Consider the following 15,963-nt stretch of genomic DNA (forward strand, 5'->3'; position numbering starts at 1 on the left):
ATGCAAATTAGATTATTCCCTTGCTGCTCCAATTTATTAAATGCACAACAGATGACTTCATATTTTCATTATTGGGAAATGGGCTTGTTAGAATTTCTGGCTCATATCACATGTATTGTATGTCATCGTGAAAAATCATTCAATACCCATTACAAAGTCTTCAATAGACTCAGAACTGCGATTTCTAAGTCAAGTTCAATGTAATCTCTGTCCCCAAAGATTGTTCAAATTATTAATTTTGAAAATATAAAAATATATTCACCTGCTCCCCTGGTGTGGTTGAAATCTCCTTTAATGATTTTGCACGATTTCCCATTGCCATTACATACACCACAATGATCTTCCCTTGCAAGAGACCCTAAAAAACCATCACAGCCGACTTTCTGTAACAAAAGAATAGCAGTACATCATAAAGTGAGTTTTTTCTTTTTTAACTCTAATTTAGGACAAGCCTAGTCTCTACAAACTAGACATATATAATTGACAAACTAGTAAAATGTCATATTCTCTGGTGCAAACCAATACAGCAAGCTCATGTCAAATATTATCTAAAAGTGATCCAATAGCAGAATAGTGATGAGAATATTTTTATTTTATTAAAATTAAATGCTATCCTAAAGCAATTTGATAAAGTATTATTGAAACAAATGCAATTTACATAAATCCCAAAGGCAGTGACATTTCTATTAAACATAATTAATCTAAATCACTCTACTCAAAAATAGATATACTATATTATATGGATGGCTTCACTTCTAACGTTTCAAAGTAAATATTGAACATTAAATATTAATTATTTTGAAAAGCAAATAAATGTTTATTTTCACAACAGTTCATGAATAAACTTCTATCCCTGTCTTCTTTGGCATCCAGCACACAAATGTGGCTGCTGTAAGAAAATATAAACCACAGGGGAATTATATTTATATACTTCCAGAAAAATGGTGTTAATACAAATCTTCTGAGATTAAATCACTGACTCTTTTCTAGTGAATAATGTTGGTCTCCCGTGCATGTGCAGAAAATATAACAACATTGTGCAAAGTTGTGCATATTCAAAGGACAGAATTTATCATTATCAACGCTGTCAGAAATAAATAGTAGGATCTTATCGCTAAATAGGAGTTGCAAGATGGACTGAGGATACATCCATTTATAAGTTACAATTACTTTAGAGGGATTTAAATAATATTAATAAAACAGAAACAGAAGCAGGGTCTTTTGCTGTGGCTGGTGTTGGTGGTGTTACAGTGAGGGAAGCCGGCAGATAACATGCAGCTGCAGGGTAAACATCCTGAGAGCAAAAACCACATGAAACCTGCATAATACAGCATCCTTCCTGTGTCAAGGACTGTATCCATGTCAAGAGGTAGACAATGCAACACATCAGCAGAAAACTCTGACCAGCAAATGAAAGTTTATTCAGAGAGGAATAAAGGGAATGTCTCCAGATGAAAGAGGTGGCCACCACGGGAAATTCTCAAAACACAACCAAGGTATGGGAGAACTTCACTAAGCAGAGCCATGAAAAGACTTGGGAGTCCTGGGGTGAGTAAAAAATATCTCTTTCATATACAAATGACAAAAAAATTAGAGTAGATTCTAGAGCAGCGGTTCTCAACCTGTGGGTTGCGACCCCTTTGGGGGTCGAACGACCCTTTCACAGGGGTCGCCTAAGACCATCGGAAAACACATATATAATTACATAGTTTTGTGATTAATCACTATGCTTTAATTATGTTCAATTTGTAACAATGAAATTGGGGGTCAGCACAACATGAGGAACTGTATTAAAGGGTTGCGGCATTAGGAAGGTTGAGAACCACTGTTCTAGAGTGATTTTGAAATAACGAAAGCACCTTTATTGTTCTGTCCCTAGCCCCCAGCTTATACCCTGGCAAATACAATAAACCCAATAAATAGTACTTTGAAAATTGAATAAATTAGTACTTAATAATTTCTCCTTTGTCTAACCCTTATAACTGGAATATTACATGTCTGTAAACCTAAAATAAAAGTCTGGGATAGACATATGCCATGGCTCAATAATCGTGCCTTTTTTAAGATAAGAAGCAAGAATTTCATATTTTGTAATCTGTAGTCTCAAATACCCACGCTTGTCAAAATATGCTCACATAACTCCAAGCGTTGAAAATGGATGACTTTGAAAAGGCAATGCTGTTTAAGTGGTGATGCGTACCTGAGATGCCACTGGCTGCTGGAGACGGAGGGGTAACGAGGTCCTAAGGAGGTCGAGCTTTCCCTACCCTTTGCCATGATGGAAATGTCGCTGGGAGAAAGCTATTTTCAATTGCCCTCCTTAGTCCACTCACCAAGTTGAAAATTCTATATTCAGCTTCGGGACTAAGCATTTTGTGATAAAACAAGACATTCAAGCCAAACCCAACATATAGAAGATTGTGTGTGTGTGGGGGTGGGGGGGGGGCAGAGAAGGGGGAGGGAGAACATGTTTTTAATTATACTGAAAGACTGAATGAAGCATTTTAGTTAAAAAGCCAGAATCTTGAAGTACTCCAAAGCTGTTAGAAGTCAAAATCCATTTCATAGGACTTTAGTGTAATTCTAATCATCAGAGTCTCATAGCACTTATGCATACTTTTTTTGTTGTTGCTGTAATTTTAATGTCTAGCTAGGAACTCTGTAAAAGATCTGGCTTACACAACATTGCTAAATGAGAAGCATAGTAATTTAGGCTATTGTATGTGGCATATATAGTTGGAAAATTTTTTCTTGAAAAGTAAATTCATTTAAGACATACAATAGTCTGACAGATTTACATGCAATGACAATTAAATTAAAAGCTTTAATTATACAACATACATAATTTTAATTCTGAAAACAAATATGGAGAAGTATCTGCAATGACTTATTTTTACATATAAATGAAAAAATACATTTTACATTATTGCCATATTCTGTTAAAGAATAAAGGAAATTAATATGTAATTTAAAAACCATTTCTTATGTCAATGTTAGTACATGATTCTGCGCTTTAAACTTTATAGCATCCTGGAAAAGTACGGAATCTCAGAGCTGGTGAAGCATTTAAGTTTCATGTTGTTTTCAAGTTTTTATCCAGAAGTCCATAGACTTCTATCGAACCAGACTGATCCATCAATAGCTTGCAATTGTTTTCAAATTTTGGTGTGTGAGCGTATGTGGCAGGGAAAAGGACACTTTCTATCAGATTTTCAAAGGAGTGTATTGCACACAAAAAGCAATGACCATTGGTCCAACAACTTCATTTTGCGGAGTAGTACACAGATGCATGCCTATCAAGTGCTTTTCCCAAGAACAGTTTCCTAGTGGCTGTCATGGATTCAGCGCTGCTCCACTCAGATGCTCTCAGCCACCAACCCTTTTCAGAAATTACCTAGTCTGAAGAAAACTTCATTTCCCAAGGTCACATTCTCTCCAAAGACAGTTTGCGTCCAAATGCTCGTAGATGCTGCAGGTAAAAAGAGCCTTTTCCCACCCCAAATGGGGACAACTCTGAAGTTGTCAGCTGAGGTCTTGTGACTGCACTCCGGCCCAAGTTCTCCCCGGGCCCAATCCTGCCTCCTGTCGTTCCCCACATAAATGTTTATCATGAAAACACGTGCCATTAAACATCCTGCACATTAATCTCCCAGGGAAGCCAACCTGAGGCAGTGGCAGAGCTGTAACTATCTAATTCTAGCCTTGGTTCTTTCCACTGTGCTTCTCATCCTCACTTTGACAGAACTGCTACCTTTCTAATGATAAATGAAGAGGAGCACACGTATGCATGCAGTAGATGAAGATCATACAGATGGCTCTTGAAAACACCATACTAAATTAAATAAATCAGACAGCAAAAGTTAATAATTTCACTCTTATGTGGGATATAAAACTGAAAACAACAAATGAACAAACAAGGAAAACAAACAGGCCTAACAGGTTTGGCTCAGTGGGTAGAGCGTCAGCTTGTGGACTGAGGGGTCCCAGGTTTGATTCCAGCCAAGGGCATATACCTGGGTTACGGGCACATCCCCAGTAGGAGGTGTGCAGGAGGCAGCTGATCGATGTTTCTCTCTCATCGATGTTTCTGACTCTCTATCCCTCTCCCTTCCTCTCTGTAAAATATCAATAAAATATATTTAAGAAAACAAACAGACAAAAACGCATAGACATAGACAACAGTATGGTGGTTATCAGAGGAAAGGGGGCTGGGAGGGTAGTAAAATGTGAAGAGGGTTAATATATAGTGATGGAAGATGATTTGACTGTGGGTGGTGTGCACAGTGCAATATATAGATGATGTATCATAGAATCATACACTTGAAACCTATATAATCTTATTAATAATGTAACCCCCCAATAAATTTAATTAAAATTTAACAAAAGGAAGACAGAGGCAAATGAAATGTTTAAGTGTTATAAGAAAACTAGAGGCCCGGTGCACGAAATTCGTGCACTGGTGGGGAGGGGGGCATCCTTCAGGCAGGCCTGCATCCTCTCGCAGTCCAGGATCCCTTGGGGATGTCCAACTGCCAACATCCCCCGAGGGAGGTAGCAGTGCCAAGCGGCAGGCGGGCAGAGAGGGGCCCGAATTGGGGCCGGGCGCTACTCGCACTCATCACGGCCTGTTGTGCCTGCTGCTGCAGCCTCGGGAGAGGCTCCCGACGCCTTGGCAGCTGGCTTCTGGCTGAGCAGCACTCCCCCTGTAGGAACGCACTGATCACCAGGGGCCAGCTCCTAGACCAGGGGTGGGCAAACTTTTTGATTCGAGGGCCACAATGGGTTCTTAAACTGGACCGGAGGGCCGGAACAAATGCATGGATGGAGTGTTTGTGTGAACTAATATAAATTCAAAGTAAACATCATTACATAAAAGGGTACGGTCTTTTTTTTTTTTTTAGTTTTATTCATTTCAAACGGGCTGGATCCGGCCCGCGGGCTGTAGTTTGCCCACGGCTGGGCCAGCTCCTGCATTGAGCGTCTGCTCCCTGGTGGTCAGTGCATATCATAGCAACCGGTTGTTCCATTCATTCTGCTGTAATGGTCACTTAGGATTTTATTATGTAGGCTAGAGGCCCAGTGCACGAATTAGTGCACCAGTGGAGTCCCTCAGCCTGGCCTGCTGGATCAGGCCGAAACCGGCTCTTCAACATCTCCCAAGGGGTCCCAGATTGTGAGAGGGTGCAGGCCAGGCTGAGGGACCCCACCGGCACACGATCGGGGCCAGGGAGGGACACAGGAGGTTGGCCAGCCTGGGAGGGACCGCAGGAGGGCTCCAGGGTGTGTCCGGCCCAATTCACTCAGTCCCCAGCAGCAAGCTAAGCGACTGGTTGGAGTGTCTGCCCCCTAGTGGTCACTGCACATCATAGCGAGCGGTTGAGCGACCTTAGCATATCATTAAAACATTACACTTTGAGGTTGAACGGCCGACAGGACACTTAGCATTTTAGGCTTTTGTTATATAGGATTTAAAATGCTTTCAGCCCTGACTGGTGTGGCTCAGTTGGCTGGGCATCATCCCATGCACCAAAAGGTCATCAGTTCAATTCCTGGTCAGGGCACATGACCAGGTTATGGGTTTGATCCCCAGTTGGGGTGTGTACAAGAGGCAAGCAATAAATGTGCCTCACATTAATGTTTCTCTCTCTCTCTCGACCCTTCCCTCTAAAAATCAATAAAAAAGCCATTAAAAAATAAAGTGCTTTCATATTAAATGAGTAGTAGGATTGACTTTAGTTTTTATGACATGGCTCAGTCTTGGACATCAGACATGGAGAACTGGAGTGCTTGAATTTTTGGTCTGCAATGTTTTGACTTAAAATGACCAAAGTGTTACAATTTTAGACCTATAATAAGTACTAACAAAATAAAAATCTCATATTCTTTCCACTAGTAAAGGATAATATAGATTATCTAGTCCACACCCTACATTATACAAAGTAGATCAGACTTGATCAAGATCACAGTTGAGTCAGGACAACATCCACATCTTCTGAATCTTAGGGCAAAGCTCTCCGCTGTACTGGGCAGCTGCTCAGGGGTCCCACAGCCCCCTTTCAGCATATATGTTCTCCCTTTTAGACCGTCTTACCTGACACCTGCCATTTGCACAGATATCCAGTCCCTGATATCCACAAGAAGTTCCATCCATCACTTTTTCTGACAGAAGAATAGGCTGTTCTTTTCCAACAGGTGAGCAAAACAAGGCACATGGTTTTCCTACATATGGAGTAGATAAAAAGAAACAAGCAAACGTGACTGCATAAATATTTTAATATTAAGCTTTATTTTTCAGAACAGTTATTGAGTAAAAAATAGAATTTGATGTTAACTGGATAATGTAATACTAGAGTAGATAACACTAGAGGGTTATTATGAGTAGCATATGAGATGATGCCTGGAGAAATATTGTTATCCAACGAGCATCAATGTCCTTCTTAAGAAATCTGTCCTTAGATTATTTTCAAAATGTATCACTTATTATTTTCTGGCACTGAACCTCTACCACCACAAGCCAATCATTCTTCCTGAAAAATATTATGGCCACTTCCATTTTTGCTCACACCTTTTGGAGCAAATTCCCCTTTATCTTAATTACATATCAGACATCTGCCCACTTAAGATTTACTTTATTTCTAAAACCCTTCCTTTTTTTCAACTTAAAAAAATTATTTTTGCCCTAGCAGGTTTGGCTCAGTGAATAGTGCGGCCTGCGGACTGAAAGGTCCTGGGTTCGATTCTGGTCAAGGGCACATGCCCAGGTTGTGGGCTTGATTCCTAGTAGGGGGCGTGCAGGAGGCAGCTGATCAATGATTCTCTCATCACTGATGTTTCTGTCTCTCTCTCTCCTTCTCCCTTCCTTTCTAAAATCAGTAAAAATATTTTAAAAATTATTTTTCAATTACAGTTTATAGTCAATATTATTTTGTATTAGTTTCTGGTATTATTGACCTCACTTATAAATCCCAATATACTAATTTTCATTCCTATGCATTTGGCATTTTCTAATTGAAAAACTACTAAAGGGAGAAAGAAGAACTTCTAAGATGAACAACTGTATAAGCTTTTGCATGACTAGGATGTTTAGAAATGTAATACAATCCCATTAGAATGTCTATTGGTGTGCACAATTGCTGACGTGCTGTCTAGGACTCAACCCCCTTTACTGCTTCGTCAGAAAGCATGTCAGTGTCTAGGACGTCAGGGTTGAGAACCACAGTTCTAGGTAAAGAATTCTTGAATGGCTGGCAGTCTTCTTCAGTACTTCGTTAAACAATAAGATCAGGCAGTTAGAATTAAAACACTTGCCTTTAAGCTCAAAGAGTGCCAAAAATATTTTTAAAGTGCTGTTTCTATTTCTAAGCATGGTACAGAGGAGCTGTAGTACTTGGTAACACCAGTAGTAGGATTATCCAAATCTGAAACTTTACAGCAAATTCCATGCTACATTACTACTCTATTGGCTTGACACCAGGCGGGCCCTTTACTGTTTATTAAGCTCATATAAATAGAATGGAAAATAGCTGACAGTCTCTGCCACTGATCTTCGAGTATGTCTTCAGTAACGTTCCAGGATGCGGATGGGGTTCTATAAATACCAAGTAACAGCCAGAGGCATGGAACAGGGTATCACTTTGCAAAGGGAAGACGGACAGTCAAATGAGCCTTCAGAACTGAACATTTCCAACAGTTTTCACATGTGGCTTCTGAATACTGCTTTGAACAATTTTGATGAGTTGGAACAAGGCCTTCAATGTGCATGGTTTTGAAATTTTCCTTTAGGATGCCATTATAAGCCACAATAAAGCATTTCAGTGTGCTCTCACACCTCAAAGCAGGTTATGTTTATTCAGTGGCTGCTTACTGTGTCATATCTTTGGACTTAAAAACAGCTGCTGTAATTGTAACACTTAAAAAATGAACATATATATATATAAAAAATTCTCTTTCTGGGTTTTTATGAAAGAAAGGAGCAAACCTGATATATGAATAATGTTGACAGGAGTTAATCTAGAAAATTCCGCTCACATTCCAAGCAAGACTCCAGATAAAAATCTTTGTATTTCTCCTTTTACAACATATTGTCAATTGGCTGTGCTTGCCTTAGCTTTACAGATGACATAAACATTTGATACCAATCTTCCTTCCTGGAGTATACCCTTGAGATTGTGACATTCTAGTGATCCATTTAACATGCCAGCACTTGGCAGGCAGGTTCTGTCTTGATTTAGGAGACAAACCCTTTCCAAGATATGCATTAAACATGGATATCAGCCAAATTTCAGCACAGAGTATGCAAAACACCTGAATGTTAAAGCCATGCATCATTTTTCTCTAAAAATAAATGTTCTGCGGCACCGATGCCTTGCATTTAATTCTCCTAGCCACAGATCCATGTACTCCATAACAGTAACAGAAATAGCCACTTGCATTTCAAGGTGTCATATGTTATTAAGACTTAGACTTTTAAACAAAATTATATATTTCAATTTCTTCCATTGCACTACAATATATGAAGACTAATTGTTGTGTATTCTATTCATCATACAGACTACTGGGTTTGCTTGATGCCTCACTTGTAAAAAATTCATTATAAAAAATGCTAACCTGCTAATTATATAATTATCTGTTATGGATTATTCTGGTGATAAATGTGACTTTATAAGTTAGGAACTTACTCAATTGTGATTTCCAATACCTTTAATATGTCAAACTAACTCCCACCCAATTCTGATTTTTTTTAACCTGAAGGAAACCTCTTTCCTATCTCTTATTTCACATATGAGTAAACAGGTTTCAAATGAATTTAATATTACCAAATTGTACAGTCAGTTAGAGGCAGAGATAGAATTATCCCTCAAATGATCAGATAATCACTTTCATGATCTGAATAGTCATCTTGATTATATTTTTACAATGAAAATGTATTTGTTTATGTATTTCAAATTTATGCAGCAGATATTAATCAAAGCTTAATAATTGCCAGACTGTACACTAGGCACAGACAATAGAGAGAATACAGACACATTAAATCTGCTACAGCAGGGTGTTTGGGGGGTACTTGGAAGAGGCACATACTGAGTTTGGAGGGACAAGGGGATTCTTTTTTCTAGAAAACTTGACATGAGCCGAGTCCAAAAAAAAATCAGTTGAAGTTTTCAAGGTAAATAAATGGGGAGAGAGAGATCAAAGCTCGAGAAAGGGATTATGCCAAGAAATTAGCACCTTTACAGGCCCAGAAATAAGAGAGCACGATGCACATGAGGAAGGGAATGGAATCCAGCCTGACTGTGCTGGGGACTGCAGAAGGGAATGAGAGAAGTCAGAGGGGTGGGCCTGGTAGACCAGGTAATAAAGTTTGAGATTGGTCCTGAGGGCAGCGGAACTCATGGGAGGGTATTACTTGGCAATGCACCTGCTTGGCAATGCTTCCTTTCAAAAGGCCAACCCGGCTGAAATGAGGTGGAGGGGCTAGCAGGGGGTGAGCCTATGTCAGGGAGATTGTGCAGAAGCTAGGGAATCCAGGTTAGAGATGGTGCAATTATGAACAAGATGCTGGCAGGAGGAAGACTTGGACAAGTGAGATTTGATGACTGATTACAGGTGGATGGAGACTGAGGAAGGATTCCGGCTTAGCGTGGTAATGAGGCAGATACTGATTTCATTCTCTGTGAGAGAGCCCAGTCAGAAAAGCACAAGGTGGATTGAAAAAGAAAAGGAATGGGGGGGTGTTCAACTTGGAGCATGTTGAGTTGGACACGAATGGGATTTTGAGATGCCATGCAACAGATGGGTAAGTAGCTAAGGAGATCAGAACAGAGCAATCTAGGTTGGAGATTAATATTTTTGCTCCTTTACATGTAGATGATAAATAAAACCTAGTAAGTAAGCTTATCCTAAGGAGAGTGTTTAGTGAGAAGATAAGAGAGGCCAAGAGAGACCACTAGAAAATTCCCATTGGACACATCAGTCATTCACCTAATATTTATTCAGTGCCTATTCTGTTCACGTATATTTACAGTGCTAAAGATATAACGAGCACTAAATATGACAACAAGCCCTGCTCTTGCAACTATTAATTGAGGGGCATATAATAAACAGACAAAACATAAAAGTATTATGGGAGATGATAAGCTCTGGGAACAACAGAATAAAGAAGAGAAAGGAAAGGCACTGAGTTAATATTTAAGAAAAGACCTGCAGGGGGTGAAAGAAGGGATCAGACCGATATTTGGGGAAAGTAGTTCAGCACAGAAAACATCAACCTCTAAGATATTAAGACAGGAGGGTACCTAACTTATTCAAGAAAGAACAAGGGAGCCTGTGTGAGTGGAAAGGTGTGATGAAGGAACAGTAGAGATGAAGCTAGAAGGTAACAAAAAGCCAGGTAATGGAGGTCCTTATAGGCTTTTAGAAGAACTTCGAACTTTCACTCTTGGTGAGTTGTGAAGATACTAGAGGGTTTTGAATGGAAGAATAACATGATATGACTGACATTTTAAATATATCATTCTAGCTTCTATGTCCAGAATGAAGGCAGGGTAAGGGCACAGGCATAAAGTTAGAAGGCCACCGCAATCATGTGGGTGAAAGATAGTGGCTTGCACCAGGGTGGCAGTTCTGGATGATGAAAAATGATGAGATTCTGGATGGATTTTATGCAACCTTACTGATATTTTGAATATATAGTAAAAGAGAAAGAAAAGAAAATATAACAACTCCCAGGTTTTTGGTCTAAGTATCTGGAAAGACAGAATAACCAGTTATTGAAGGGACTGTGACATAATTTCTTCTCAACCGAAGAAACAGTATGTTTGGAGCTTGTGTGGTGAAAGAGAACAGGACACGTTTGAGGCAGCAAAACAAGTGAAAGGGATGGAGGTTTTAGATAAAGTAGGAGACAATATCAGGGGGCAGATTAAGGAGCGTCTTGTTGTGCACGTCATGTTGTGTACTTTGGTTTTTACCTGAAGAGTTATGGGAAGCCTCTGAAAGGCTTTAAGGGAGAGATTCAAATGATCGAATCTGCACTTTATATAAAGATCTGGGGGCTGCGCTATGAAGAGTGAGTTGAGGAAGAAGAAGAGTGGAAACAGAAAGACTTCTTTGGAGCCACTAGAGTAATCCAAGCAAGAAACTGTGGAAACTGAAGTGTAGAACAGTGAATGTGGAGATGGAGTGAAGAGAGATTAGGGAAGTAAAATAGATAAGACATGGTGATGGATCGGATGTGTGGGGGAGGAAGATGAAAATATAAGAAAGTCACATCTCTGGCTCGTGCAACTGAAAAGCTGGGGTAACCTTCACTGAGATAGGAGACACTAAAGAGGATCAGAATGGACATGGATTGGAAGGGTTAAAATCATGAATTTAGTCTTAAACTTACAGATATCCAAGTAGAAATATCAAGGAGGAACTTGTACAAACAAGTTTGGAGTTCAAAGAAAAATCTGGCTGAAGGCATAACTCCATGAGTTATTTGCATATTTGAAGTCATGGGAATAGATGAGATCACTTAAGAAGAAAATGTAGAGTGAAAACAGAATAGCATCTGGGCTAGTCAGAAAACACCAGCGAGAGCGTAGACATAGAGGTGTTATGTCATGGAAACAAAGGCACATGAGTGCTTCAAGAACCAAAGGGTAGCCAACCACTGGAATGTCTTTGAGAGTTCAAGTATAAAAAGGACTGGAAACCATTTATTAAGTCTAGTTTCTATGAAAGTCCTGATGACATTAGTGTGATTTGCGCTGGTGAAATCCAGATTGAAAAGACAGGAAACAGAGGGCTGGAAAACAGACAACTCTTTTCTTTTGAGAAGTGTGTCCATTGGGGGGAGGTGGGGGAGGGGAGAGTGTAAGCGCACCAGCTGGAGGTGGCTATGAGCTTGGAGGGAGGTCTGCAGGTTTTCATGGAGGAGTCCTAAATATGTTTAAAAATCCAGTGTGAAAATTTAGACAAAGCAGATGAAGTATCCTATAAGAGAAAGTAGGGGTAACCAATGAGCCCACTGAAAAGGGAACACGGGTATGACATCACGGACACAGCTGGAGCCACCGGCTTTGGAAAGGAGGAATGAAGATTGTGCTACATGGTAGAAAGCAGATGGAAGATGGTTAGACTTAGGGGTTTGATAGCAAGAAAATGAGGAGGGAATTGTCTGATGGCTACTCCCCACCAAGAGGTAGTGGAATAATTTGCTCGATTGTTGAGCTGTTCACATTAGTGCTTGTCAGTTCAGTTGCCTACATGGAGGGAAGGGTTTTTGTCAGATGGGTGCACTGAACCTGATAAACAATGGGGTGTAGGCTACTAACAAGAGCATTGTTGAAATGAGGGAAAGCACAGTCCAAATTGACGAAGGGGGAAACCACAAAAGGAGAGACCAGGGGCAAGTTGGTCAATTAAGACAGCGAATTCCCCACCACTTTTGGTACTGCAGCTCGAACCCACAGTCCACTGGCCATGGGCAAGAGTTATCATTCTTAAGAAATAGGCAACATACAATTTTCTTAAAATTCTGATTATGATTAAAGGTTTATAGGAAGTTGAAAACATAGTACAGAGAGATCCCATATACCTTTCACCCAGTTTCTCCCCATGGTTACACTCTGGTAACTACAGAATAGCAAACCCAGGAAATTGGCATTGGTACATGTATGTGTGTGATTATATGGCATTTTATCACGTGTAGATTTTTACAACCACCACCACCAAAAACGCATTGAACTATTTTTCATTAGCACAATGTTCTACCTCATGCTATCCCTTTACAGTAACATCCCTTCTCTCCCCACTCCCATCTCTAACTCCTGGCAACAGCTAACCTATGTGTTTCCTATCTCTCTAGTTTTATCATTTCAAGAATGTTACATAAATGGAAACATACAGTATGTGACCCTTTGAGGCTGTTTTCTTTTCAATCAGCATAATGCTCTGAAGTAAAAAAAGCCATTGCACATATCAGTAATTGGTTCCTTTTATTTGCTGCTTAATATGGTCTGCATGTACCTCAGTTTGTGTAAGCATTCAACTATTTAGAACCTTTTTGGTTGTTTACAGTTTTTGGCTGTTGGAAATAAAGCTGCTATAAACATGTGTGTACACGACATTTTATGATTGTAAATTGTCATTCTTCTGGGATAAATGCACAGGACTGCATTTTCTAAATTAGATGATGAGCATATCTTTAGTTACTGAAGAAGCTGTGGTGCTGGTTTTCAGAGTAGCTGTACAGACCGTTTTAGATTACTACCAGCAAATCTCAGGCAAATGAGGAGACACAGCATCTCCTCATCCTCGCCAGCATTTGGTATTTTCATTCTTTTTTATTTTAGTTGATCTGATTGATGTGTAGAGATATTTTTTAAATATATATTTTTAGCCAGTGCTTGTGGTTGTTTTAGGTCAGTAAAGGCAGAAAAAAATAGAGTGTAGAAATACCTAGAATATAACCTGTAAAAATGACATTTACCACTGTTATAAACACTTTGCAAACCCAGATGTAGCGATGTGGTTGGTCATACCTTCATCCATGACAGCTTGCCACTGAAGTACATGCTTTGAGTACGAAGTTCTAACACTATAGGCCTGACATTGCCAGTCTCTGAATCCAGGCAAACCTGCAGGACAAGGTGGATTCTCACATATTCTGTATTGTTTTCTGGGACCATTACAATCCCTTGCTTCAGAACCTAGCCTAGAAAAGATAGTACAAATAATCAATTTTATCTTTTTTTTTTAGGTTAACTACTCTTTTTTTTTTTAAATTAAAAGGCATTATATTAATAAGGTATACCCCTTTATATTAAATCTACTTTTGAAAATGTGGACTCATTAAATGACTGATAATAGTAGAAAATGTACGTTTTTCTTAAAACTAGGTATTTTTTCCAATCCTTGATCAACTTAGCTTCCAAAATACATGAGACATAAAAGCCAACTTGCCATGAAAATTAAAGAGAAAGGGCTGAGGCTGGGGCAAAATAGAAAGCCTGCAATTCCCATGAAGGAGTCTGTTTATAAGAATTATTAAGAAGATGCTTCTAACATGTTCAGATAAATTTGTTAAAATTGCTTGGGAAGTAATTGGGGCACTGAGCCCACACCAAGAGCTAGCATAAAACTGAAATGGCTTTCTCACACTTTCCAGGACCACAGCAGAAACGATGGGCTGGAGCAGAGGATCTCATCGTGCTCCCTATCTGTGCACATGCTTCGCTTCCTCTGACATTGAGTTTGTTCTCATGCCTTCCCTTTCTGATGTCCTGTCCTCTGCTAGCTCTTCTCAGGGTTCCTTTAAGTGTCAACTTTCTTTTGCTAATGCATTTCTCCTTATTTAACACATTTCATTTGATTTAATCAAGAAACCACCCTGTGTAGGGTTTAAGTATTTGTTCTTAGAAGGATTGGTCTTATTGTATTCTTTTTCTTTTTTCAATTACAGTTGACATTCAATATTATTTTGCATTGTTTCAGGTGTTACAGCACAGTGCTTAGACAATCTTATACTTTACAAAGTGGTCCCTCTCCTATTTCCTGTACCCACCTGTCACCTCACCATACATAGTTATTACAATATTACTGACTAAATTCCCTATGTGCACTGTACATCCCTGTGACTATTTTGTGACTACCCATCTGTATTTCTTAATCCCTTCATCTTTTTCACCCAGTTCCCCAACTCCCCTCCCCTCCGGCAACCATCAGTCTTTTCTGTCCTCTGAGTCTGTTTCTATTTTGTTTGTTTATTTTGCTCTTTAGATTCCACATATAAATGAGATTTTTAAAGGGCGTTTTTACACAAAATAAATAATTTGAGGGACTTGTCAGTTTCCCAAAGTGGAGTAGGGTTTGAGGAGCATCTTTTGCTTTCCAACATGGTTTGTCAGTAAAACCTTTGCATTTCAGAATTAAAGGAAAAACTGCCCTCCCCCAATCCAGGAACTTTGCGTTTACCCAGGACACTTGCGCTCTCGACTGCTGATCCCAGCACTGCAGGTTCGGCTGCAGGGGCTCCACACGCTCCACTCTCCGGCCACATGTCCAGGTGCTGAGGTCCTGCTGGTACATTCTCCAGCCTTACACCACTATTCCAAAAGTTATGTCTTAGGTGAACAAATCAGGGCACAATGGAAAATCATTCACTGGCCTACAGAGTCACTGGGATTGCGATTAAATCAGGTCTACTGGATCCCCAAACACATGCAATTGAAAAAGACCACCAATCGGTAGGCACTTCCTTAATGTGATGGTAATAGAACGGTCCAGTTCCCCGAGTTCTCATGTCAGATCGAACAGTCTTGTCATGAAAACAGCACGCAGCCCAGCCAGTGTTGCTCAGTGGTTGAATGTCACCCATGGACCAAGAAGTCTCTGGTGTGATTCCCAGTCAGGGCACATGCCAGGGTTGTCAGCTCGATCCCCAGTAGGGGGCATGCAGAAGGCAGCCAATCAATGATTCTCTTTCATCAATGATATTTCTATATTTCTCTCCCTTCCTCTCTAAAATCAATAAAAATGTATTAAAAAAAAAAATAAACCTAGCACACAGACATTTGTACTGCAGCCCTGAGAATTCAGTACTTATGACAGGGAAAGGTGGAGAGGGAACGTGGGGTTGCACAGGCCAGAAAAGGAAAACTAACACACTCTAAAAACTTATAACTAAAACGTGATGAACGGAAAAAGCAAAGTCATATAAAAGGATGAAAGAAAATAAGACACCAGTGTCCTATAACTAGAGTGAAGCAGAATTTAAACAAATTTAGCAATTTCTATTTGAAATATCAGTGATTCAGGGTACTCTCCTTATAATTAAAACATGAGTATTATTTATTTTAGCACTTTCCTGTATGCCTCCCCACCACCCTTTTTGTTGAAAGAGTTCACATCAAATTGAAGCCTTAACATTATAGCAAGTTTTTTTCTGAAAGCTGTTTATTTGAAAAACTTGGGCCATTA

General features: G+C 39.6%; 1 protein-coding gene across 1 annotated transcript in view; it reads right to left on the reverse strand.

Annotated features, from left to right (window-relative positions):
* ADAMTS19 (ADAM metallopeptidase with thrombospondin type 1 motif 19) overlaps nucleotides 1-15,963 on the reverse strand; it is a 213,363-nt gene that overhangs the window by 63,721 nt on the left and 133,679 nt on the right. Inside the window, exons 12-15 of the mRNA XM_036315582.1 lie at nucleotides 14,959-15,089; nucleotides 13,527-13,699; nucleotides 6,092-6,219; nucleotides 263-383 (exon numbers count right to left, since the gene is read on the reverse strand). Coding sequence (XP_036171475.1) covers nucleotides 263-383; nucleotides 6,092-6,219; nucleotides 13,527-13,699; nucleotides 14,959-15,089 — 553 coding nt within the window. The remainder of the gene's footprint in view (nucleotides 1-262; nucleotides 384-6,091; nucleotides 6,220-13,526; nucleotides 13,700-14,958; nucleotides 15,090-15,963) is intronic.

This window comes from Myotis myotis, unplaced genomic scaffold (genome assembly GCF_014108235.1).
Source record: "Myotis myotis isolate mMyoMyo1 unplaced genomic scaffold, mMyoMyo1.p scaffold_m19_p_6, whole genome shotgun sequence".
Taxonomy (NCBI): Eukaryota; Metazoa; Chordata; class Mammalia; order Chiroptera; family Vespertilionidae; genus Myotis; species Myotis myotis.